The 25,838-nt window shown below is 44.0% G+C and overlaps 1 protein-coding gene across 3 annotated transcripts; it reads right to left on the bottom strand.

Moving 5' to 3' along the window:
* Positions 1-685: 685 nt before the first annotated feature.
* rae1 (ribonucleic acid export 1) lies at positions 686-24,773 on the bottom strand. 3 transcript variants are annotated; one of them, XM_033041988.1, is made up of 13 exons: positions 24,506-24,773; positions 22,037-22,128; positions 19,989-20,093; positions 18,707-18,799; positions 12,922-13,008; positions 11,686-11,772; positions 10,317-10,388; positions 9,151-9,258; positions 7,326-7,432; positions 7,162-7,240; positions 5,680-5,874; positions 4,822-4,907; positions 686-899 (listed from the first exon to the last, which is right to left on the bottom strand). In XM_033041988.1, exons 2-13 carry the CDS (start codon positions 22,118-22,120, stop codon positions 893-895), a joined length of 1,110 nt encoding a protein of 369 aa, XP_032897879.1. In that variant the 5' UTR covers positions 22,121-22,128; positions 24,506-24,773; the 3' UTR covers positions 686-892. The 3 variants fall into 3 exon arrangements, with proteins under 3 accessions (XP_032897879.1, XP_032897877.1, XP_032897878.1); XM_033041986.1 differs by lacking the exon at positions 24,506-24,773 and adding an exon at positions 24,222-24,371; XM_033041987.1 differs by lacking the exon at positions 24,506-24,773 and adding an exon at positions 23,601-23,757.
* Between the last annotated feature and the right edge of the window lie 1,065 nt (positions 24,774-25,838).

Below are 25,838 nucleotides of genomic sequence, written 5' to 3'. Positions count from 1 at the left end.
AAAATAGGTGCAGGTGGAAGCCATTTGGCCCTTCCAGCCTGCACCGCCGTTCATTGTGATCATCCACAATCAGTAACCCGTGCGTGCCTTCTCCCCATATCCCTTGATTCCACAAGCCCCTGGAGCTCTATCTAACACACTTTTAAATTCATCCAGTGAATTGTTCTCTACTGCCTTCTGGATCGGAGAATTCCACAAATTCACAACTCTCTGGGTAACCAGGCCAGCCAGAAAACAGAATTTTTTTCTGACATAAATTAACCCAAAAGGTCAGGGGAGAAGATTTAGACTAATCCTCCACATTGAAGACGTCATCTGCACACGCTCGTCAGTTTAAAATGGAGTGAATGTTTCAATCTGAAGAACAAGAATATCCTACGGAGACCAGAGGTTTGCAGAATACTCAGTTTGCCAACAGCGTTTTGTTTTAATTTCCATCCTGGGCTTTGGCCTCATTCAGATGAACATATTTTGCTGTACGTGAACAAGAGGTGATTCGCTAAACTGATGGTCAACTGATGATTGGTGGCAAAGTCAAATGGGCAGAGTTGCCAATGTTACAATGCCTGACATTTTCTTGCAATAACATAGATTTCCTGAACAGCAGCCAAGATAACCAGGCAATTTATGCCGTGTTGCACAATTGAGTGCAAGGTGTAGTTGAATTACCACATTCTTTGCCATCTTTACATTTTAAATGAAAAATAATTAAATGAAAACTTTATTACAGGAAAATATACGAAACAAGAAAATCTAATACAAGACATGCTGTGGAATCCAGCAAAAGCGACAGAAATCATACACCAGCTGTAGTTATGGATCTTCGTTTTAAAATATCCTCCTTCGATCACTTGCCTCCAAGACTGTTTGGGAAATCACCAGCAGTTGCCACTCAAATCCTGAACAGAGAAAGAAAGGCGGATTGTTACATAAAGCTGTCAACAATATACTTTCCTGATTCTTTGGAAATGAGTCTGTTCTGGCAAAGAAAGATTATTACCTGAACACTTTGCTCCCCTGAATTCCTCAAACTTTCCCAGAGGAACATTAGTGCAAGTTTGGAAGGGGCTTTGATTAGGCTCATACATGGTTAGTGTCAGCAGAGTGAGACAAGTGAGATTGGCCACACTGATTTGGCAGAAGGCCAAATTTCACTGTCCCCCTCACCCCCTCCCCGCGTTGTCTCCATTTGTCCAGTTCTTCATTTTGCCCTTATGACTTAAACTCATTTGTTGGTCTCCCTCCCAGTTCTGAGGAAAAGTCATTTACTTGAAACGTACACAACGACCTGCTTCTCGCCATCGACTCTGGTGACTGTGCAATCCTGCTCCTTCTCGACCTCAGCGCAGAGTTTGATACAGTGGACCACACCATCCTAATTGACCGTCTCCGGTACGGGGTTGGTGTTGATGGCACTGCCTTGAGCTGGTTCGTTTCCTACCTCAAAGATAGGAGTTTCTCTACCAACATAGGCAATTCTTTCTCTTCCCCAGCTAGCCTTTGCTGCGGGGTTCCACAAGGCTCCATCCTTGGCCCCATTCTCTTCTCTCTGTATATGCTCCCCCTCGGACAAGTCATTCAAAGGCACGGCATTTCTTTCCACTGTTATGCAGATGACACACAGCTCTATCTCCCCCTGAAGCCCAACAACCGGTCAAATCTAATCAGCCTCATGCACTGTCTAGAGGACATAAAATGTTGGATGGCCCAGAATTTCCTCCAACTAAACGAGAGCAAGTCTGAGATCATCCTACTCGGCCCCTCCGACTCCATCAAAACGATAACAGGCAACCTTGGAAGCCTAACCTCCTAACTCAAACCGCACGTCAAAAACCATGGCGTGATATTTGACTCCGCGGGTTTCTTCCAGCTTCGTACCATAGCTAAAATCAAACCATTCCTCCAATTCGATGACCTTGAAAAAAACCATCCACACTTTCATCTCCTCCCTCCCGGACTACTGCAACTCCCCATACACTGGCATCCGCCAATCATTCCTGTCCCGCCTGCAATTGGTGAAAATGCCGCAGCGAGACTTCTGACGGGTACCCGTAAAAGGGACCACATCACCACGATTCTGGCCTCTCTCCACTGGCTCCCAGTATGGTACAGAATCAACTTCAAGCTCCTCTTATTCGTGTACAAAGCCCTTAACGGGCTTGTCCCCCACCCCCCCCCCATATCAAAAATCTTCTAACCCACCATTCTACCTCCAGGTCGCTCAGGTCGGCCGACTTGGGGCTACTGACTATCCTGCGGTCTAGGTTTAAGCTCAGAGGTGACCGCACTTTTGGGGTTGCAGCACCTAGACCGTGGAACAGCATCCCTCTCCTCATCAGAACTGCCCCCTCCATCGACTCCTTTAAATCGAGGCTCAAAACCTATTTCTACTCCCTAGCGTTTTTGAGGCCCTACAGTTTATGTATTGTTAGGTCTGTGTACCATTGTATGTAGCACATTAGTATCTGCACTGATGTACAGCACTTTGGTCAACGTGAGTTGTTTTTAAATGTGCTATACAAATAAAATTGACTGACTGACTGACGTTAACTCTTTCCAGAGCTGCTGTCTGGCCGCATGAGTATTTCCAACATTTTGTGGATTTTTATTTGAATCACGAATAAAGACACAACAAAGCTTTTAGAAATGATAAACACTGACTAGGATGCAAACAATTAAAAACAAACTCAATGAGTACCAGTAGATCCACCAAGGTGACAAGTGCAATCTGTGTGGAATACACCAGAAAACGGATTTGACAAATTTCAGATCATAAATAGAACGGGTGCAGGTGGAAAAGTGACATGAATTTTAATCCTAACCCCTTAACAAGTGCTTGGTGCATTTGGCTTCCTTAAGTAAACGTGACACCTGGAGAGATTTCCAACACCGTGAAAGATAGGCAACTAATTAGTCCCTGGAAGAGAGGTCCCACAACTGGCACAGGTCCCAGGTTGCTCGGTTGGGTGGGTATTAGAGCAGGGTCTGGTTCTTCACCAAGAGGAGTGGTACAGCGTACTTACGGTGCAGTCTTCAACTCAAGAACGGATATCACCAACTGTACGTCTTTTGAAAAGAAAAACACTATTACAATGGCAAGTGACCTTACCAGCCATGTGCTTTAGTTTGAAGACCTTAAGCATTTATTTTTTTGGGGGCAGGGGGGGGGGGGGGGGGGGGGGGGTTGAGGCCGGGAGGGGAGCTGGCCAGGTGGAGTTAACTAATCCACTATCTTGAGTGGGAGTTTCTCAAGACACGTTTCTCTCATCGTCTTCTGAAGGTTCTAACTCTTGTAGAGATATGGATCCACTTGCACATTCTAACACAACACCCAAGCACTCATTGTTCAGTGTTAACCTGATCGATCAGTTGGCAAAGATCTAGCCAATGCCTTGTCTACAAATGCACTGCACTATACATGTTAAAAGACAACAGCAGAGGCGGGTACTCTTTATCTAATCGTAAATTCTCAAATTGTCCCTCCTTATCTTATCCATTGCCAATCTGCCTTTCCCCTCCACCCACACTCCCACCCAGCTTGTCTTCAGTGCCGAACACAGATAATCCAAACATCAAAAACAAGTCATATGCGTGCACAGGTCTTGGCTGAGCAGTAAGCGGGGGTGAGGTGCCAGTGCAATCACCAAGAGAGATTTATTTGCATCTTTAGTTCCTGTGCCAGGTTAAACTTAGCAACATTGTACAACTATTCTCCTCTGATGAAGTGACATCGAGACTGCGGTTAAAATGCTTTAAAATTTAAATAGGCAATTATTTCACACGGGGAACTCAATTACTTGGACACATCTCCCATCGCCCTCAATGCTGTTGCCTGGGTCCAATTTGAAGTGGAAAAGTGAGTAAAAGTTAGGAAGCCCCTCAAAATTAGGGCTCTCAATCAACTGCAGTTACACATTTAATAGTGAAATTCCTTTCAAAATCACACATTAATTTAATGCTTCTGAAAGATCAGATACTTGTCTTGCACAGAATGACTATGGGACTGATCTTCCCCAGAGTGCCTTGGTCTATCTCAGACCAACTCTTATTTTCCTGCACATAACCTCCACTACCTGCATATCCACGTGCCTATCTAAAGCCCTCTTAAATGCCACTGTTGTATCTGCCTCTACTACCACCTTCCGGGGTCAAGGAAAGAGCGTTCATGTCGCGGCCCTGATTCGACCAATCTTTCTCTCACCGCTCACAAGAGCAACAAGACAGACACCATTGTATGCAGATGCCGAGAAGTGTGTTCTGCTCTGGCTGAACAACTTCTAATCTTGTGTGTGGACTCGATAAGAAGACCACCTTCCGAGTACGCATTCCAGGCACTCACCACCCTCTGTATAAAATACTTCTCCCGCACACCTCCTTTAAACTTTACCCCTCTCACTTTAAGGCTATACCCTTTAGTATTTGTTATTGTCATCCACTGAAAAAGGTTCTGACTCCACCCTATCTATGCCTTATTTACTTCTATAAGGTCTCCCCTGAAACTCTGGCGTTCGGGGGGAGGGGGGGGGGGAGGGGTCTAACCTTTCCCTGTAGCTAATACTTCCTAATCCAGGCATCATTCTGGTAAACTTCTGCATCTTCTCCACAGCCTCCAATTCTTCCTCCAAACATGGTCCTAAAGATTCTCCAATAACTCCCACGACAAATATTGTCGATGTTAAGGACAGTCAATCAAGTACATCAAGAACCCTTAGGAGCCAAATAAAAAATTAAAACCTCAGCAGCCACTAAAGAGAACAGCTCACATCTTGAGAAGACACTGGGGGGATTGGTGCATGCAGGAAGCCAGGCTGGTGTACTCACCCTTTCTTGTTCCTGGGTTTCAGCTCCTCTGCAGCATTACGTAGGAAGATATAATTTTTCTTCTGTGGGTTAAAATATTCATGACCCTATAAAAAAAGTCATTTTTTAAAACTTATTAGTCATGTAAAATAGTGACAGCACAGCCTCCAAGAGTGAAGGCAAAGAGTGCATTGTAACTGATCTATTAGGGCAGCACATACCCATCATAAACAATTTCTTAGTTGTTGATCATTTTCCTTATGTAAGATAATGGCGACCCCTGTGGCTTGTTGCACAGAATACCAAAGCAGGAATATTAAGGTCAATTAGGTGGGCATAGGACAAGCATATCTCTAGCCTTTCAGAACATGCTACTCTCAGCACAAAACATGTCAATCCCATTGCTCCAAAACAGTACGAATCAGGGCTTGCAACGGATGTTAATCGTTACAGTACAATTTTCACAGAATGAAAATGCTATTAAGCTTCTCTGATAGATTGGCCAGCTTACTTGCCAACAACTGTTCTCTGGATTTGATCCCTAATTTGTGGCATTAAGGAATACTAGATTTTAAAAGTTTGACAAAAGTCAACAAGCAATCCCACTCCTGGTTCCTGTACAACAACTTCTGTCATGGATATAGAGCAAGAGATGGTTCTTGGCACTGACTGTTCCCAACTAGTCATGCAATTTTGACATGTAATGTGCAGTGAATAAGACCCAGATGTCAATTCCCCTTCACCGCACCAGAAGCTGCTCTTTGCAGAGCTGCCCCAGAAGTATTTCAGGCGCACAATGTTATTTGGTGAATCAGTCTATCTTCCTCATCTGTTGCCTCTTTCCCAAATATCTTCAGAGTACAGGAGATTTATACTTACTTTTGACCAATCATAACTTGACGAATATGCAAAGATGTTCCCATTATTGTTGAAGCAGCAGGCAGCAATCTGCTGGTCAAGCTGCTCCGACGTTTTCAGTTTTGTCCGAGCATCTTTGTCCCAAAAGCTGAACCTGCCGTCAGATCCTACAGTGGCAAGAGTGCCATGCATTGGATGGAATGCAATTCCATTCACCTGGGAGAGAAAGAGGGGCGTTATATGGCAACTTAGAATACTCAGCATCAAATTAAGAGCACATTGATAACAACCTGCTAGTTCCTGGGATTTTGTTATGCAAGTTGAAAAATTCAAAGGCCTGATTGGTCTTGGGATGTCCAGCCTATTAATTGCAGGGCAAAAAATTTATGAACCCAGATATGGTTAATTTCTGAACAGTAAGTAAAAATTGACAAACACTTTCATTAGTCAGGTGCATGCGCACAATAAATTTAATCAATGCATTTGATCAGTACATTTTTAGATAAACCAGTTACAACAACTTGCATGCAACCTATGAATCCAATGTAAGGAAATGTTCGAGGAAACTCAAGAATATTTGTCTTGGAGCTGCAAGATGACATGAAGAATACACAAAGTGCTGGAGAAATTCAGCGGATCAGCAAGCATCCGTGGATGGAATGGACGGGTATGGTATTTAATTGGCTACTGAAAATTATGTCAGTATAGATTGAGTGACAAAAAGAATAAAAAGACTATTGATGGGCATGCGAGTGTATAAATTGCAGGGTTACACGTGAATGAGTAGAGGGAATAGGATTGCATGACTGGAAAAGCCTGATCGGGTGAATGGACCATTCTGTGTCATAACAAGCAAGTGTCTAAGATACATTCCAACGAGAACAGCAGGTTCAACAATTAAATGCAGCTAACATTTCCAATATAATTTTCTATTAAATTTGAGCATCCAGAATCTCAATGACACCTTCTTTTGCTGAGACTTTCGCAACATCCTTGCTCAAGACTGATGTAAAGTACACATTTAGTATCTCAGCCATATCCTGGGCCTTGATGAACAGGTTTTCTTACTGGGCTCTGATCAGTTCCACCATTCCTCTTTCTATCCCTTTCCAGATCACATGCCAATAGAATGCTTTTAGATTTTCTTTTATATTGGCGGTTGTTATTTTCTCAGCCTCTTGTTCCTGTTATTTTTTTCTTTATTTCTCCTCTGAACTTTCAGTAATCAGCTTAGCTCTCACACACTAACATACACTCTTTTGATGCTCGACTTTAATTAATCATTGATCTCTTGCCTCTATTGGGAGTGTACCTTAACACCTTAAAAGGCCTCTGCTGTTCAACTACAGTTTTATAATTGTGTATCCAATTAGTGGGAGCGCTGATAACCATGGTCAGACTGTCGGGTGCCTGTCTTCATGTTAGACTAGGCTTTTTACCCTCAGCTGATGACCTCAATGAACAGAACCACAAGGGGAAAAAAATGAACATTACATTACTCACAGCGTAAATGTCTTGAGGTCCAGATGTGTTGGTTGTTCCATTAGACCGATGGCACTTGAAAGTGAAGTTGTCTTTTGCACTAATTTGTAAAGAAGGAGCAAGAGTTATAAAACAAGTAGCACACACCAAGAAAGAGGAAATGGTGAAAAAGTGGGGTTACTTACGGATTGGGAGGATTTATATAATGAATGGCTACTCGTCCTTCAATGCTACCAAGTGCAAATCCTGTCGGCTTGTTCTGTTTGTCTTTGAAGATGGCAACGCAACGATGCTGAAAATGATTAGCGTGTAGATATACTTAAAATTAAGAGCTGAGAGCATAGGAGAGAAGCACACAGGGATCCTGTAGATAACCTTACTCCCTTTAATATCCTTTCTCAAGCTGACTCACGGAAATGTTCAGACCCAATGACAACTAAATTTGTCTTTTGCTTGTCCAAAACAGCGCAAATCAAAATATTTAACGTATAATATTGCCAGACAGTTTAATTTACACCTAATTAGTAAATCATAAGAACATGACATTTTACAGACTACACATGTACATTTACATAGAGATGTTACATAGTTATGTTGCAACAACTTCAACCAAATCACGATCATGTTAAAGTTTTCCTGATAAACTGACTTATTTTCTTGCTAGAATTCCAGATTTTGGGACAAGGGACAAAGAAATAGGAAGGTCAGACAGAGGAGGGAATCCTTGTATTCTTATAGTTCATTTCATCTTTTTTGTGTCACGGTTGTGTCAGAGCATTAGGGCCAATTAAGTACTTTCTCAAATATAGTGGCTGTTGTGATACTGGAAATATAGCAAATACATTTTTGCTAGTTGTGGAAGCTTGCTATGTCATTAAGAATAACCAGATACTTGGTCAGACAACACCCGTGCATTCCTCAAGAGCATCATGCAATTGTTCTCATTCTTTTGACTGGACAGTCTGTTTAACAGCTCAACTGAAAGAAAGTACAATCCACCCTCGTTATTATGGACTTGGTTACAATGGATTTTGGATATAGTGGACGGAGTGCTCCACAGTAATCATGCACCACTGTCTCCAAGGACACAGGCTGCTAGTTACACTTTGGGAGGGCATGACATCGACAAGTAATTGCTTCGATTGACACTTCTGCAAAGATAGTCTATTAAACAATGTAACAAACAGCCTTCAGTATTTTTAGCTTGCAGTAATAAAAATATATTTCTATTAAAAAGAACGGTATTTGAAAATAACTTATTACATGGAGTGACCGCTAGGTGGCTGATGCAAATCCCTACGTACAATCGGCAATAACGGACACCACTCCCCTTCCACTCATGGTCCGTTATAACAATGATTATCTGTAACTTCAGTAGTGTCATTCCGTCTATTTCGTCCACTATAACCGAAATCCATTATAAAGAGGTCCATAATAATGTACTTTATTTCAGTTGAGCTGTTAAATCTCAAATGACACTTGAAATTTCTGACTCAAGATGCAATACAATGGCTAAATACTCCAAATTGTTTAAAACATGTAGAAAGAAAATAAATCACAAACCCTACTTGTAAACCTAACAGGTTCCATACAGCAAGTGCACAAGGTGAGTGGGCACCTGGGCATGTCTATATAATGGCCCTGTCCCACGGTACAAGTTCATTCCAAGAGCTCTCCCGAGTTTGCTCTGATTCGAACTCGGAGATTTACGGTAATGGCCGCTTGTCGGTACTCGGGGCTCTCGTGGACATTTTTCAATGTTGAAAAATCTTCACGAGTCTTCCCGTGCTTACCTGCCGTTAGCGAGTCTTCCCGAGTACCTGCCGTTAGCGTTACGAGCCGCTAAGAGATGCCCCTGAGCTCCGACGTACTCGCTACGTTCATTCTCCGTGCTTACGACGAGTTTGATTTTTTTTAAACTCGGGAGAGCTCTTGGAATGAACTTGTACTGTGGGACAGGGCTTTTAGTATCTGCAAGACCATGATTTTTTCTGTGTTGCTGCGCTGTACCTGGTGCTTGAGGGGAGAGTCTATCCTCTTGAATTCGGATGGCTGGTTCTCGAGCTGGTAGACTATTAGACCTCTTTCTGCTGTGGCAACAACAGCCATGGGATACAACTGTAAAAAAAGAACAAGTCAGGGATCATGCATGTCCAGCTGAGTATCCTTCCTATTTGTCTGTTACATCTTTACAAAACACCTTTAACTGAAGGCAAAAAAATTACCACAGCACTATTGCAAAACCTTAAATGCTCTGACACTGCCCCAGAAAGAATTCCTGTAACAAAAATTATGCAGTATCACATCAAGTGGTAGCATCAAGATCACATTTCTTTCCTTCTCCATCATCATAACTTGTAAATGAAAGATGTTTGGAGTTGCTAGAAATTAACTCCACTAAAGTACGATCAAAGATAGTTTGAAGGCCTCCAATGAGGGAGATAGTAGTTCAGGATTGCTCTCTAGTTGTTGGTAGGAGAATTCAGTTGCCTGATAACAGCTGGGAAGAAAGTGAATCTGGAGGTGTATGCTTTCACACTTCTATACACTTGCCTGATGGGAGAGGGGAGAAGAGGGAGTGGCTGGGGAGCGACTGGTCCTTGATTATGCAGGTGGCCTTGCCAAGGCAGCGTTAGGTTTAAATTGAGTCAATGGAAGGTAGGTTGGATTGTGTGATGATCTGGGCTGCGTTCACAATTTGCAATTTCTTGTCGGGCAATGTCTTGACCAGATTCCTGCTTAAATCTGAATGTCCAAGGTTCAAATTCCACTTGAACATTGGGTGGAAATCCATTTGGGATTCTTGCAAAGGGTGCATAATTAGAATTTAATTTTAAAATAACTCTGGCTGGCATACGCTGGCATTAAGACATTTATGGCTACAGGAGGAGTGTTCACCTCATACCTTGCCTGTTGGCTCTGATCCTTTCAACTATTCAGAGAAAATAACACAGACATTTGAGATGAATATTTGTAATCAGCATGTTCTAATTTCATCTACAACTATCCTGACCAACATAAATTACAAAAGGGACAAGGTAAGTGAGGAGGATTAGTTTGTTCTTTTCCAAAGACAATGTAGCTGGGCAATAAATGCTGGTGTGTTAACAACACCCTATGTCGTGATTAAACATTAAAATGTATTTGGCAGCATGGTTTTAAATTTATCCACCTACCACATCAGCACAGTAACACCTCTCAGGCAACTGCAACGTCAGCATAGGGTTTGGCGAACGTGTGTCCCAGAACTGAAATACAAATGAGAAGAGTTTTAGTATTTCAATCATCAAACCATGAAAAATAATAAATAATATTGTGACATTCAAACTTGGCTTTTTTCAAAAAACCTTTTAAATGAACGGTTATTCTAAGGAGAAGAGTCTGCAGCTCAGCAAAGGCAAGGATAAAGGTCTGGCAAGTGGACTCAGTCCCACTCAGTCAGGTCTGCAGTGGCAAAAAGCAGGCTCGCTACAACTGGCACAGGCAGTTGCAAGAGGACAAGGTTACCAGGTACTTGAGAACACCATTATCTCAAGCTTCCCTACAACTCACAGCAATCTGACTTGAAATCATGGTATCTTCATCATCACTCTGCCCAAATCCCAGAAATACAAGTGAAGTGACCGCATCTCATGGACTGCAGAGATTCAAGGCCACCACCTATTCCAGGGTAATTTGTATAATTATCACAACAGATAATCCTCCAACATTTTTGCCACCTCCAACGGGATCCCACCACTGGCCACATCTTCCCATCTCCTCCCCTTTCGGCTTTCTGCAGAGACCGCTCCCTCCGTAACCCCCTGGTCAATTTATCCCTTCCCACCCAAACCACCCCTTCCTCTGGTACTTTCCCTTGCAACCGCAAGAAATGCTACACTTGTCGCTTTACCTCCCCCCTTGACACCATCCAAGGACCTAAACAGTCTTTCCAGGTGCGGCAGAGGTTTACCTGCACCTCCTCCAACCTCATCCATTGCATCTGCTGCTCTAGGTGTCAGCTGCTCTACATTGGTGAGACCAAGCGTAGGCTGGGCAATCGCTTCGCCCAACACCTCCGCTCAGTTCGCAATAACCAACCTGATCTCCCGGTGGCTCAACACTTCAACTCCCCCTCCCATTTCGAATCCGACCTTTCTGTCCTGGGCCTCCTCCATGGCCAGAGTGAGTCCCACCGTAAATTGGAAGAGCAGTACCTCATATTTCTCTTGGGTAGTCTACACCCCAGCAGTATGAACATTGACTTCTCCAATTTCAGGTAGTCCTTGCTTTCTCCTTCTTTCCCCACCCCTTCCCAGCTCTCCCACAGCCCATGGCCTCCGCCTCTTCCTTTCTTCTTCCCGCCCTTCCCCACACCCACACCAGTCTGAAGAAAGGTCTCGACCCAAAACGTCACCTATTCCTTCGCTCCATAGATGCTGCCTCACCCGCTGAGTTTCTCCAGCATTTTTATCTGCCAGTGTAACTTGAGATGGCCAGTGAACGCTGAATTTGCCAGTGAAACCATGCTACAGGAACCGAATGTCATCAAAAGTTAATTCATACCTTTAACGTCTTGTCCCAGCTTCCTGTCATTATACAACTGTAGTTAGGTGCTTTGACCCAGTGGATGGTTTTAATAGGAGCGTCGTGCTGTGGTTCAAACACATATTATATGACTTGTGCTGCAATCAGACTCAGGCAATTGCACGCTGCCTATGTAATGCAGCCACCTTAAATTCTTGCGCCTCCATTTGTAAACAAGAGAAAGTTGCAGTCTAATTCCATGCAGTTTTTACATGTCTACAGTGATGTGAGCTCCTAGAGGTCTGCCACTATAATAATGATCTTGTTAATAATAATGAACATGAAGTCATCCCGACTCCACTGGAAGCTGGAGACTATTCAGCTCCCCGAGTCTCTTTCACTACTTAACTGGATCATGTTTGATCTATAATCACAATTTTCAGTTTCTGCCTTATCCTCAGATTCTTTGATACAACAACGAACAAAGTTATTGATCAACTTTTTTAATTCTCCCAGCATCAACTGATTTTTGCTTGCAAGAAGGGGTGGTATTTCACTACCACATGTGTTTTCTCATTTCATCCCTGAATGTTACACCTTAACTTTTCAAGACCGAGTTCTATTGTGCCGTGTTTTTTAAAATGTTTTAAATATGTCGATCAGATCAAACCGTACCCCTCTAAACTCAAGGGATAAAGCCAACAATGCAATTTCTGGAAACTGCTCCTCAATAAGCCCGGGTATCATATATAGAATTCGCTGTAAGACCAATATCATTAGTTACTACTCAAACACAGTGAGTGTGCAAATGTTACCAATATGACTTCCAGGTAACAATTACTTTTGCCCAAAGAAGCAAATGCATTTTTGATACACTTTTGCACATTGTGAAATTGCACAGGACACTCTGAATACATCTCCTGGATGTGTCATTTCTTCTGAAGAAACTCGCTCCAGAAGGATACGAGAAAATAGCTTGGAGATTTTTCTGCACATTTTTCCTTTTGTGGGATTAGTTCCTTATCCTGCTTCACCATTGCCAGAGATCTTGTCCCATGTTGTCCTGATAACCCAGGCATTGCAGCATGCTTCAGTTACACTGATGGCAGTCTCTCATAACCAAATAGGATTTCAATCATGGTGCTTTTAGATTTACATAGTTTGAAAAGAAATACATACGATCCAAACTCAAGAGGTTGTTCATTTTGCTTCTTATGGATTTGGTTCGGAACACATTGATTTGAACCGGTGCTTAATACTGTATTTCTCACTTACTTGAGCAATTTGTATCGCCTGGTTGCTGTTGAGGTCCCACATCTTTGCAGTTTTATCACATGATGCTGTGATCACTTTGGTGCCGTCCTTATAAGGTAGAATATATTAAGATTAAAGAATGACATGTTAAGGATGTGAACAGTTCTTAACACACCACTCTACAGAGCAAATACATTGACACACAGTTTACAGAAAAGCGATTCCACTGTCAACATACACTTTATACACAAAGGCAACGGGTGTTTGATGAAGCACTACCTTGGTGCTGTTTAATAAAAGTTTCTGTAGACAACCCAATCCTCTACCATCAACACTGGATCAAAGCCTGAATAGAGTGGATGTGGAGAGGATGTTTCCACTAATGGGAGAGTCTAGGATCAGAGATCATAACTTCAGAATAAAAGGATGTTCCTTTGGAAGAAGACGAGGAATTTCTTTAGTCAGAGGATGGTGAATCTGTGGAATTCTTTGCTACAGAAGGCTGTGGAGGCCAAGTCAATTGATATTTTTAAATCAGAGATAGATAGATTCTTGATTAGTGCCAGTGTCAGGGGTTATGGGGAGAAGGCAGGAGGATAGGGTTGAGAGGGAAAGATAGATCAGCTATGATTGAATGGCAGAGTAGACTTGATAGGCCGAATGGTCTAATTCTGCTCCTATCACTTACGAACTTGATGGCTGCACAAAAAAAAACACTACAAAGACTTTGTTTCTAATGGTGAGCAACTGTTCTGATCTTATTTGGTACTCGGGTAGGTTTTCAGATTAAAAAAAAAATCTTGGGATTAGTGGGATGGTCTGCATTTTAAATACTGGTACACAAAAATGCTGGAGAAACCCAGCGGGTGCAGCAGCATCTATGGAGCGAAGGAAATAGGCGACGTTTCGGGCCGAAACCCTTCTTCAGACTGATGGGGGGTGGGGGGGAGAAGGAAGGAAAAAGGGAGGAGGAGGAGCCCGAGGGCGGGGGGATGGGAGGAGACAGCTCGAGGGTTAAGGAAGGGGAGGGGACAGCAAGGGCTAGCAAAACTGGGAGAATTCAACGTTCATGCCATCCAGACGCAAGCAACCCAGGCGGAATATGAGGTGCTGTTCCTCCAATATCCGGTGTTGCTCACTCTGGCAATGGAGGAGACCCAGGACAGAGAGGTCGGATTGGGAATGGGAGGGGGAGTTGAAGTGCTGAGCCACCGGGAGTTCAGGTAGGTTATTGCGGACTGAGCGGAGGTGTTCGGCGAAACGATCGCCCAACCTCCGCTTAGTCTCCCCGATGTAAACCAGCTGACATCTAGAGCAGCGGATGCAGTAGATGAGGTTGGAGGAGATACAGGTGAACCTTTGTCGCACCTGGAACGACTGCTTGGGTCCTTGAATGGAGTCGAGGGGGGAGGTGAGGGGACAGGTGTTGCATTTCTTGCGGTTGCAATGGAAAGTGCCCGGGAAGGGGGTGGTACGGGAGGGAAGGGAAGAATTGACAAGGGAGTTGCGGAGGGAGCGGTCTTTGCGGAAGGCAGACATAGGGGGAGATGGGAAGATGTGGCGAGTGGTGGGGTCACGTTGGAGGTGGCGGAAATGGCGGAGGATTATTTGCTGTATTTGCCGGCTGGTGGGGTGAAAGGTGAGGACTAGGGGGACTCTGCCCTTGTTGCGAGTGCGGGGATGGGGAGAGAGAGCAGTGTTGCGGGGTATGGATGAGACGCTGGTGCGAGCCTCATCTATGGTGGCGGAGGGGAATCCCCGTTCCCTGAAGAACGAGGACATTTCCGATGCCCTGGTGTGGAACGTCTCATCCTGGGAGCAGATGCGGCGTAGGCGGAGGAATTGGGAGTAGGGGATGGAGTCTTTACAGGGGGCAGGGTGGGAAGACGTGTAGTCCAGATAGCCATGTGAGTCAGTTGGTTTGTAGTGTATGTCGGTCAGAAGTCTGTCCCCTGCGATGGAGATGGTGAGGTCAAGGAATGGTAGGAAAGTGTCGGAAATGGTCCAGGTGTATTGGAGTGCCGGATGGAAGTTGGTGGTGAAGTGGATGAAGTCAGTCAGTTGTGTGTGGGTGCAGGAGGTGGCCCCAAAGCAGTCGTCAATGTAACGGAGGTAGAAGTCGGGGATGGGGCCCTGGTACATATTGAACAAGGATTGTTCAATGTACCCGACAAAGAGGCAGGCGTAGCTGGGGCCCATGCGTGTGCCCATAGCTACACCTTGTGTTTGGAGGAAATGGGAGGAGTCAAACGTAAAGTTGTTGAGGGTGAGGACCAACTCCGCTAGGCGGAGGAGGGTGTCAGTGGCTGGGTATAGGTTGCTCCTCTGGTCGAGGAAGAACCGGAGGGCTTTGAGGCCATCCTGGTGGGGGATGGAGGTGTAGAGTGACTGGACATCCATGGTGAAGATGAGGGGGTGAGGGCCTAGAGAGTGGAATGCACGGAGGCGGCGGAGAGTGTCTGAGGTGTCTAGAACATAGGTGGGGAGGGATTTGACCAAGGGGGATAGTATGGAGTCAAGGTATGTGGAGATGAGTTCGGTGGGGCACAAACAAGCAGAGACAATGGGTCTGCCGGGAGAGCCGGGTTTGTGGATTTTGGGGAGAAGGTAAAAACGGGCCGTGCGGGGCTGGGGAACGATGAGGTTGGAAGCTTGGTTGGGCAGGGCGTGGGAATTGATGAAGTCGGTGATGGTGCTAGATATGGTGGCCTGGTGCTCGTCAGTGGGGTCATGGTCCAAGGGTAAGTAGGAGGAGGTGTCCGAGAGTTGGCGCGTGGCCTCAGCTTTGTAGAGATCGACGCGCCAGACTACCACGGCACCTCCCTTGTCGGCTGGTAAATACTGGTAATTGGTGTATTCTTGGTTCAGTGAAGGTGCACCCAAAAAACAATGGCCTTAAAAATGTCAGTAAAATAAATCCAGATGGTGCAGGGCTTTAATGGAAATAGATGACAATGTTCCCTTGCACTGTGTGTCTTTGAGGTGATGGGAGATTGTGGTGTTAGGAAATGTTGCCTATTAATTAAGCATAGAGTAGCTTAATTGGGAAAATTGATGCATAGAGTTTGGCAATCCATTGGTGTGAACTGGGCTGATACTGTGCTTCTCAATCTGTAACTGTAACCATTGGGATATTCAATGAATATTCCATTATACACTGAGCTCTACGTCATATATTTTCAAGTTTCAGATCATCTTTGAAATCATAGCCGATATTACATGTATCCAAGACCATTGTGCCCAATGGCACAACAAGTATCACTCTATACTTCCCACTAATCTGCAGTCAAAATGTCAATTTTTTCTACCCTATCTCCTATCATTTTCATGCATGGTCGTTGTTATCATGCAGATTTAACTATAAAACTTAATTGGTGGAGATAGACACAAAGTGCTGGAGCAACATAGCGGATCAGGCAGCATTTCTGAAGAAAAGGAACAGGTGACGTTTCGGGTTGGAACCCTTCTTCAGCCTATTATGTGCTTCTTTTATCGGATTTTTAAAGGACACAACACCATTTCCATCAAGCCTCACTGTCACGAGTTCAAATGTTACTCAAGTGCTCTTTTTGGTAGCAATCCCATGCTTTCCTTCATTGATTACATCCACTAGATTTGTCCCAGATTCTATCACCAAGACTCTCCTGTTAGAGGAAAGAACCTTTAAGCAGGGTATTAGATTTATATTCTTCAGGCCTCTGACACCATTCCCATGTCCAAAGAGGGTTTCTATCCTCACCTAACAAGATGAAGTCAATAAAACCAAAATAATTTTTCAATCCACTGAAGTATTCCCAGGCATTAGACATTAACTCTTACTTCCTTTCTCAGTTCCCTGCATCTTCTCTCCTTGGATCGCAATGGCACATAAACTGGACTTAACATAACCGCATTCTGCTTATATTTCTAGTTTCTATCTGCCACAGGCAATGATGGTCCAATCTACACGGCCATCGTAGAGTCTGTTCTCACCTTCTCCATCATGGTCTGGTTTGGCTCAGCCACCAAGCACGACATCTGGTTTGGCTGCAGCGAATAGTCCGATCAGCAGAGAAGGTTATTAGCTGCAACCTTCCCTCCATTGATGAACTGTACACTGCAAGGGTCAGGAAGCGAGCGGGCAAGATCATCTCTGACCCCGCTCACCCTGGCCACAAACTCTTTGAATCACTTCCCTCTGGAAGGCGACTCCGGACTGTCAAAGCTGCCACAGCCAGACATAAAAACAGTTCTTATCCACGAGTAGTTGCTCTACTCAACAGCCAAAAATCTGTAGCCCCCCTTTGATCTGGTATTTTGTTGGTTCACATGCTTGATCAATGGTGTTTTATCATTAATGTTTTATTATTATTATGAATGTTTAGTGTTTTCTGAGACATTCGTGACTGTCACTGTATGTCATGTTGTTAGTTGTGGGTGGAGTACCAAGGCAAATTCCTTGTATGTGAATACTTGGCCAATAAACTTACTTACTTATAACTCTGCGCCAGGGACCTTTAGCTTTGCTATTTGTGGAACGTGTCTACCTTTTATCTGAACCAGCACCTCTGAAAATCGCCATATGTTAATTTACTGCTATGCCAGTCCACCTTCGATTGATCCAAGCCAGAATACTTTTAAACTCAGTGAAGTAGTCCTGAAACAAGTACATTCATTGACTCTTGCTGCAGATGGTGGTCAATAGAAGTTTAATGCGAATAATGATTGTCAATAGGTCTGGCTGCATAAGGGCATAGACTGCAATATTGCCTGGATGCATAGCCAATAAAGCCGATTACTGTGCTATCATCAGGAAATAAAAGTACAAACATATGAAAGGAAGGCTAATGACAAAGTTACTGAGCCTGGGCATAAGCCAATGAACCCTGTGAGGGGCAAGGCGAGAGAACTCCACTGATCTCAAGCAGCTACTCCTTCATATGCTTGTTGGCGAGAAATAGTTGGGTTTGGGATGACGTACATTGTGTGCACTAGCTTGTCAACTATCACATTCACATGGATGATGTACACACTTATACTTAGTATTATTCTGGTTAATGTACAGTAGGATTGTCACTGAACTGTATGCAATAAAATACTTCACTGTAAATATGTTCACATGATAATAAAGTACCATTTAATCATTACAGAGGATAGCTAACATCCAAATGTGTTCCCGATAATAATCGGAAAAAAATGATTGTTTTTGACCAGAAATAAGTGGGAAGCAAGCAAGAATATTATACCATTCTGATGGACCCTTCTGCTAACTGACATTGTGATCAGATGTATAGGCAGACCTGCGACCAGGCCTCTAATGGCCACCACCAGTTCCTCCCTGCTCATTCCGAGTTATACAGAGAAGTTCAATAACTGGGGACTTGGAGTGCGGCAGGGAGATCTCGTCATGCAAAGACACAGCTTGTTAAAAGATGGCAGCTTTAAAAAGGTTAAGCGCATCAGTAGCCAAGTGCGCAACATGGTTAACAGGAAATTGTGCATCCGGAAACAGAGATGCACATAACATGCGATACAAATGTAATACCAACATAACAGAGCAACTTAAAAAAAACTATTGTGCTAATTGGCCTACTCAAAGTTAGTCTGGCATCCATCCTGTTGCAGTAACTGTAAATAAGCATCCCCCCCCCCCCCTCTGAAACCTCCATATTTGCCTTCATTCTCTCCAAAACACAATAGTGAGTGCCATGGGAAGTATCGTATAGAAAAACATATAGGAGACTTCCTAATCATTTTCCTAATTAGAACTTGGAACTAATTGGAACTCCGTTCAACAATTGAGAACAAAGTTAATAAATAGACCTACATCACTCCAGCAGACGTCCAACACTGGACCCGTGTGCATTTGTTGGGCTTTTGGTACAGTTTGTCCATTGTCCTGAATCTCCCAGCAACGCACCTTCAAGAATAAAAACACAGTTCAATAACATTGCACAAATGCAACAATCATGATACTCCAACAGCTTAAGGTGGCATAGAACAAACAGAACACACAGATCGTTGAAGAACTGCTTTGGTAGAAGATTTCTGCCTGTAATAAACAGCCAATGAAAAACAAATGAAGGGGAAATCAAATATAAAGACTAGAAAAGTTGTTCCAAAAAAACAGGGTCACAGAGATGACAAATCTGCACACCCCAACTTCTATCATGACTGTTTCCAGTCTACACACGGGATTCTTTTCCAAACAGCCTAGCTAACTGATGTATCCTCAAACACACTGAGCATCAAAAGCTACGACTTCCAAAGAAAATAGAGGAATCCACTGAATGTAATTTCTGATGCAACTGAAATTGGGAAGTAGCACAAAATAGTTGGTCAGCAGATATCAGTGACCCCATTGGTAGGCAGATGAAATCATGCAGATTAATTTCCCAGTCAACACTGTATTAGCCTGTAACACTTAATCATTCATGAGAGCAAAGGGAATGGAAGACAGGACATATGCCAATGGCCACACATAGCAGGATGGTGATCCTCCATGTAACAGGATGCAGCTGGCACCTATCCCTGTTTATTATAGAATAAATTTGTCTTAGATTGTTCCATCTGTATTTGGCCGAAGCGGCCACACAGTTATGCCTCTCCTTGCTTCATATTGATGAGTGGTGTTTAATAAATGCAAAATAAGACTCAAAACTCGATGAATTATAAAGCAGCTGATGAGTAGGCATAACCTGTCACGATCTTTGAAGAAACACGTCATAGAACGATAAAATAATTGGAAATACACACTTCACGTGTTAGTCTGTCTACGAAGAAGAAATACAATCAAGTCACTTAGCTGTGATGGAGAAAGGGAATGTTTGTGCTATGGTGCAGAATGACCAAATAACAAAACAGAAGATGGCACAAGTGAAAAGGGAAATGAGATAGAACAAGAAACAAAAGTTTGAAATCAGCAAGTGCTGAACAGTAACCAGCACCTAGTTTCCCCCAAACCTGGTTACAAATGAAAGCCATCAGAATACAGAACATAGCAACTAATAAAGTAGAGCTTCAGTGGAAAAACTAGTGTAGGCAGAGGACACTTGTTAAGACATGTAGGATTGCAAATTAGAGGCATCACAAACAGATTTGTTACTCACATCATTGGCCCAGGATCCAGCGATTAGGAAGTTTCCCGGTAATGTAGGGGGGCTAAACTCTAGGCAGCTGATGCTATCGTCGGGAGGGGATGCTACTTCAATATCCTGTGGAAATAATTTGATTAATATTAGTCCGACAATTCAAATGCTATCACTAAACATAGTCTGCTCCAACGCAGCCACAATTAATGCCAGTCCTAAAAAGTAAAATAGCATTTTTGTTTCTGCAATAATTCCTCAGAAATTTAATCCTCTATCTTTCCTCACCTAACTAAATGACATTGAAATTAAATGCTCCATTAACAATTGTTCACACCACACAGGGTCCTTTTCTCCAGAAACAAGCTTTTGAAATCAAAGCCTGGCATCAACAATCACTTTTGATTCATCTTCTAATTTTTATACTTGCGTGAATAGTAAAATCAAATAATGAATTCCGTGCACGTTTACATACAATGCTTGAAAACCATCACCAAATTAGATGAAATATTCCAAAAGGAGTGAACTCCAAAAGTTATAAAGGAACACATCATAATTATTCATGGCACCTTCTCCCTGACATCTGAGTTTCTCATTCCACCTGCTCTTCCTCAGTCATTGCACAGATTTGCTACTACATTAGTCCGAGTTCCTTCTCCAATTTGCACGTTTCTTGCAACAATGGGGCATCTTCAACCTCACCTTCCATCCTTCTAGCTTCCACTTTACCAGACCATAATTAGCCATAAAAAACTCTGCATTTCCCAACTTCACATCCAGCTGCCTTTATATTGGCACCATGCGGCTGTAGGGGGATAAAACATCCCCATTTATCATCTCATCAATCACTTCCAGCATGTGAAATGCACAACTGCCGGCAGAGGTGGAGGAACAAATAGGTCATAGTTGGAGAACAGAAGGTATCTTAGTGGTTTGCACAGTTTGACGAGAAGATTTGGACTGGAAGGGGGGATTCCAAAGGGGTACAAGGACAAGAACAAGAATTTTGGAACTGACATGTCAATGGAGCGAGATCCAACAAGGGGCATGGATCGAAGGGGGAGAAGGTGCAGTTTGTAGGGGGGCGAGCCAGAGTACTATGGAATGGTCAAATGTAACAAAGACTAGTATAAATCTTAAACAAAAGTTGAGCTGAGGCAAGGTCAATGTAAACCCATGGAATCTGATGTTATTTTAAACTGTGTCACGTTTAGGCAAATGAGACACATAGGTGTCGTGGATAAATCCTTGAAAGAAACCTTTGCAGGTGGCTACAACTCTTAAGAATGAAACTAGGTAAGTCTAGTTCCAGATGGATGATGGAAGAGATCCTCTGCAAAGGAATGGCATAGTCCATCGGGGCTACAGCCAAGTTGAGAAAGTTAAGGAGTCGTCGTTTAGTATGGCCATAGAGTAAGATGTCATTACTTTACATTGATATAGTCGCTGCAGTACTGTGAGATTTAGAAATCTGAAAAGGGAGAGTCACAAAAAGAATCATTCACACAAACTAGCTTGGAAGGAAACTCTGAAAAAGTGACCCGACCCAAAACGTCATCTGTCCATTTCCCACCACAGATGCTGCCTGGCACGCTGAGTTACTCCGCCACTTTGCTTTTAGGTACGAAGGTAAGCTGGACAAGTCAGTGGTTTAATGTGAATAGGACTTACAGAATAGGAACTTTGTGGCATGCAAAGGTGAGCTCAGGGATGGCAAGTTGCAAGGAAAGAGAAAATCTAGAGTAAAATGAAAATTCAATGTAAAGGCACTAGGAAAAGACAGCGGAGGTCTAGCATGAGGCCCAAGAAACAGCAACTGTTCAAAAAGGGGTTCACCTTTTTGCTTAGTTTTTATTTTGCAAGCTTTTTGTACTTGCTTTCAAAGAGATGAAGGAGACAGGGGCTTAAGAAATGCCCTGGAAATACTTTGGAGAAATATGCTTGTAATACTCAGCAAACCAGACAGCAGCTGAGGAAGAGAAACAGTTATGTAGGTCAACATCCTCTCAACAGATGACGTGATGTGTATTTCCAGCACTTTTGACTCTAGCTCCTACTGATGTACTTACCTTCATTGGATTGTGGTTGTCTGTAGCTGTCCCTCCAAACATGCCCCCCGTTCCAAACCCTCCAGTTGTTCCAAATAGGCTCATGTTAGACTCTGTTAATAATTACATTTTGACGTCAGATGGCGATCATAGCAGCACACTTTAAAATAGCCGAGAACCTATTGACCACTGCCATTTATGACCAGAAGCATTTGGTAGTAAGCAGCAATCCCCAACCTCTTTAAATAAAAGCTCCACTTGATATTACTCTGTAAATTGTGTGCATGCTCAACTCCTCCATGCCATTATTGCCTGGTGGTATTACAGGCCGCTCTTTTTAGACCAGCATGTCAAGCAATTTTTAACATTTCATTTGTGAACTTTCCAGAAACCTACCATAACATCGTCATGGTGCACCTTCCCACTACACTGGTCTGCTCCGTTCCCCAAGTACACCAAGGTTGGAACCACTTGTTCAGAGTTAGGGTGGGAGAATACTGCAATAGGACAGACACCCACAGAAGCCTGTTGGGCTGAATGGCCTGGTGTCTGTGTTATGGAAGGTATTCTAACCTATGTTGCCAAGCACATTTTAATAACCAACTAATTAGCAGGATCAATAAAATTAACGTTGTAGTGGATGCACAATAAAATCAGGTGATATATTTATTTTAAAGAAAAGTCAATATTTGGAAACACATTGATCCATGTCAACTAACAATAATTAAAAAAAAACATGCACCAGTTGTTCTCATCGTAATTAATTCTTGAGCCTGATATAACTACACTGGCCGGTCATGGATTAATTACTGAACATCAGGAACAGCGTGTTACAATAGCAGGATGGAAGACAAACTGATAGAATCCAAAGCGATAAGCAACAGTAGTGGGAGGCATCACAGTGTAGAAACCTTGGCATGTGTTGGCAACCCAGCCAAGGTAAGTGGGAGATAGACACAAAAAGCTGGAGTAACTCAGCGGGACAGGCAGCATCTCTGGAGAGAAGGAATGGGTGAGACCCATCAATGTAAGTGGGGTTGGGGAAAGAGATAGTAAATGAGGGAGCGAGGGAAGATTCCATCTGAGAACACAGCGGTTCAGATGGGAGTGATGGAAGCCCCACCTGATGGCATGGAGATTGGAGGGGAAAGAAAAGGTAATAATGAGATTGGGGGGTCTGGGAGTGATTGGGGAAGGTACAGCAAGTACAGGGAGGGAGAGAGACAGGCAGGCATCAAGGACTTGTGAAGGGATGCAGTGACTGAGGGTCGGGGAGGTAAGTACAATGATGACCTGCGGGAGGGGCAGGTAGCAAGTGCCTGGGGTTTGTGGAGGCTGTGAGTTTCAGGATGGGGAGTGGGGGAGGCAGTGAGATCCTGTGGTTGAGGAATGGGGCAGGCAGCGAGTTTGAGCATGGGGATTGGGGCAGGCTGCCAGACCCTGGGGATGGGGATGGGGAGGCGTGAGGGAGATGCCAGCTGAGGACATGCGGCAGCAGCGATCCGGTTTATCCGCGCCCTAGTGTCGCTCCCCGGCCCCGACCCGCTCCCAACCGCACGCCGGGCCGCTGAGTCCCGCTCGCTACCTGGGGCTGGATGCACGCACAGTGCCTCACACGGCTCCTGGGGCCTGAGCTCTCACTGTGGGACCCGGTCTCCCGGCTCCCGCTCTCCACGGCCCGATGCTCAGCGGCGAGGAGCAGGCGGGCGGGCGGGCAGGCGGACGGACGGGAGCCGCGCAGGTCGCTCTAAATGCGAACGTACTTCCGGGCTCGAAACCATGCGCCGCGACCAACCTCGAGTGAGCGACCCCCGACTGGCCTCGCCTTATTGGCAAGAAGGAGAGAGGGTCGGGGCGCTCTACGCTGAACGGTTTGAAGTTTCCTCAGTACCAAGCATGTCCTTGACAGGGTGTTCAACCCAATGGCGGGGAGTGGGGCCGTTGCAATGCGCCTCAAGGGTCCCATTGGGGTTGATCGTACACCAGTCACAGGCAGCCCCCACGCACCAGTCGTACACACACACACACAATCTCTGGGATGGTGGAGGTCTGGAAAGCACTGCTTGAAAAGGCATTAGGGACAGAAAATTCGAAATTATTGTACAGGGATCTGCGCCCTCTCCAAAGCCTTCCTATAATGGCTGACCAGGACGCCACACAATACTCCAAATGCACCCTAACCAACGTTTTAAAACTGAAATCCTACCCATCACATTTTGGTCCATCCAGAAACTCAGATACCTTCCATATTAAAAAAAATTCTTAAATCGCTGTTCTCATAACGCTCCGAGATCCTGACTTAATGCCACACATCTGCAAACGCATGCTTTCTACTTCTCTCCAGCAGGACTGACTCACTCACTCTGGTTCTACTTCATCCTCCGTTGCATTTCAGTGCTTTAACAAATCAGCTTTTTTCCTTTCTGGCACCATGGATCACAAAGTTAAATTCGAACCCTCTGTATCCTCCTTCCCCTTCTCTTCACTTACCCCACGGAGTGATATGCTGTACGTGTTTTTTTATTATTTCTTCTGCTTCTCTAATTTATTCCCCCAAATAATCAGTCTAGCAGAGATTTTGGCTCCACCCCTCCAAGCCCCAAGTTCTAAGCCCCTCGTGATGTTGTTTTTTTCTGCTGCTTCTTTCTGCCAATTTTTTTGACCAAGTCTCTTCACGCCAGATTGTGGACCCTTTCTCCCATTTTCAGAATCCCTGATCCAACTGAACCTGTCTCCCTCCCGATGTTTTCATTCACAAAATTCAATCTCAACTTGTTCACTGCACTTACTCACTCTACCCTAATCCACCTGACATTGGAACACACTGCTCAAATAAGAACCAATCTGAATATTGCCATTAAAACTGCTGAATGGTGGTTTGGCAAACCGTTCTCTGCCTCGTAGAGATGAATGCTGCCTCTCTCCCATCTCCACAAAATTCCGTTTGCAACTTGACCCCTTCACTAAACATGAGGTCATTGTTTCCGAGTCAGTCATTTATTTCATCTCTGAATATCTTTTCTCCACATCTTCATGTTTATTTATGACATAGGAGAAGGCCATTTGGGCACTATAAGGGGAATGACAGGGTATAGATGGGTCAGAGGAGAATGAAGGGGGAGGAAGCCCCATAGCCCCCAACTATACATATCCACTTATACCTCCTCTCCAGGAACAATTAGAACTGCCCTGATAGACCAAATTGACCAATCATTTCAGACTGTTCTATCCCAATTTAATTCTTCCTTGACTACATTCCTTATCTCTGTGCCCAGTCTTTTTCCATTTACGTCCCCCGACACCTTCAGTTACCTCAATAAATTCTAGTTCCCTGGCCCAAACTAGATCATTTTCACCATGGGCAATCAGTCTTTCTATATCTTGATCCTCATCAGGAAAGCCTGGTAAGCTTGAATCGAGACTCAAACAGTCCTCGTCTCCACCATTACTCTTCACTCAACTGAACACAAGCTTACATTGACCATCTTTAACTCTAATAAAAGGTGTTGCTATGGAAGCCCACATGGGTGCAAGCTCCTTTGCGAGATGCATTGGAACAGTGCTTGTATCACTCATCTTCGCTCAATTCTTTTTCCAGTTGATCAAAGACTGTGTAGGTGCTGTTTCCTTTTCTCGAATGGATCTTCAACATCTTTGCTCCCAATTTTCACACTCCTGTCGTTTTCACATTGTCCAACTCTTCCTCAAGTATTTTTATCTCCACCATAGGAGGTAGGTTAGCAACTGGAATCCACAGCCACGTATGAATTGTTATCTTGATGACATTTCTTCCCACCTGACTTCCTTTTCTCCTTGAACCCAG

The sequence above is a fragment of the Amblyraja radiata genome, chromosome 23 (genome assembly GCF_010909765.2).
Source record: "Amblyraja radiata isolate CabotCenter1 chromosome 23, sAmbRad1.1.pri, whole genome shotgun sequence".
Lineage (NCBI taxonomy): Eukaryota > Metazoa > Chordata > Chondrichthyes > Rajiformes > Rajidae > Amblyraja > Amblyraja radiata.
The sequence above is the reverse complement of the archived record's forward strand: the minus strand, read 5'-3'. Positions and strand labels throughout refer to the sequence as shown.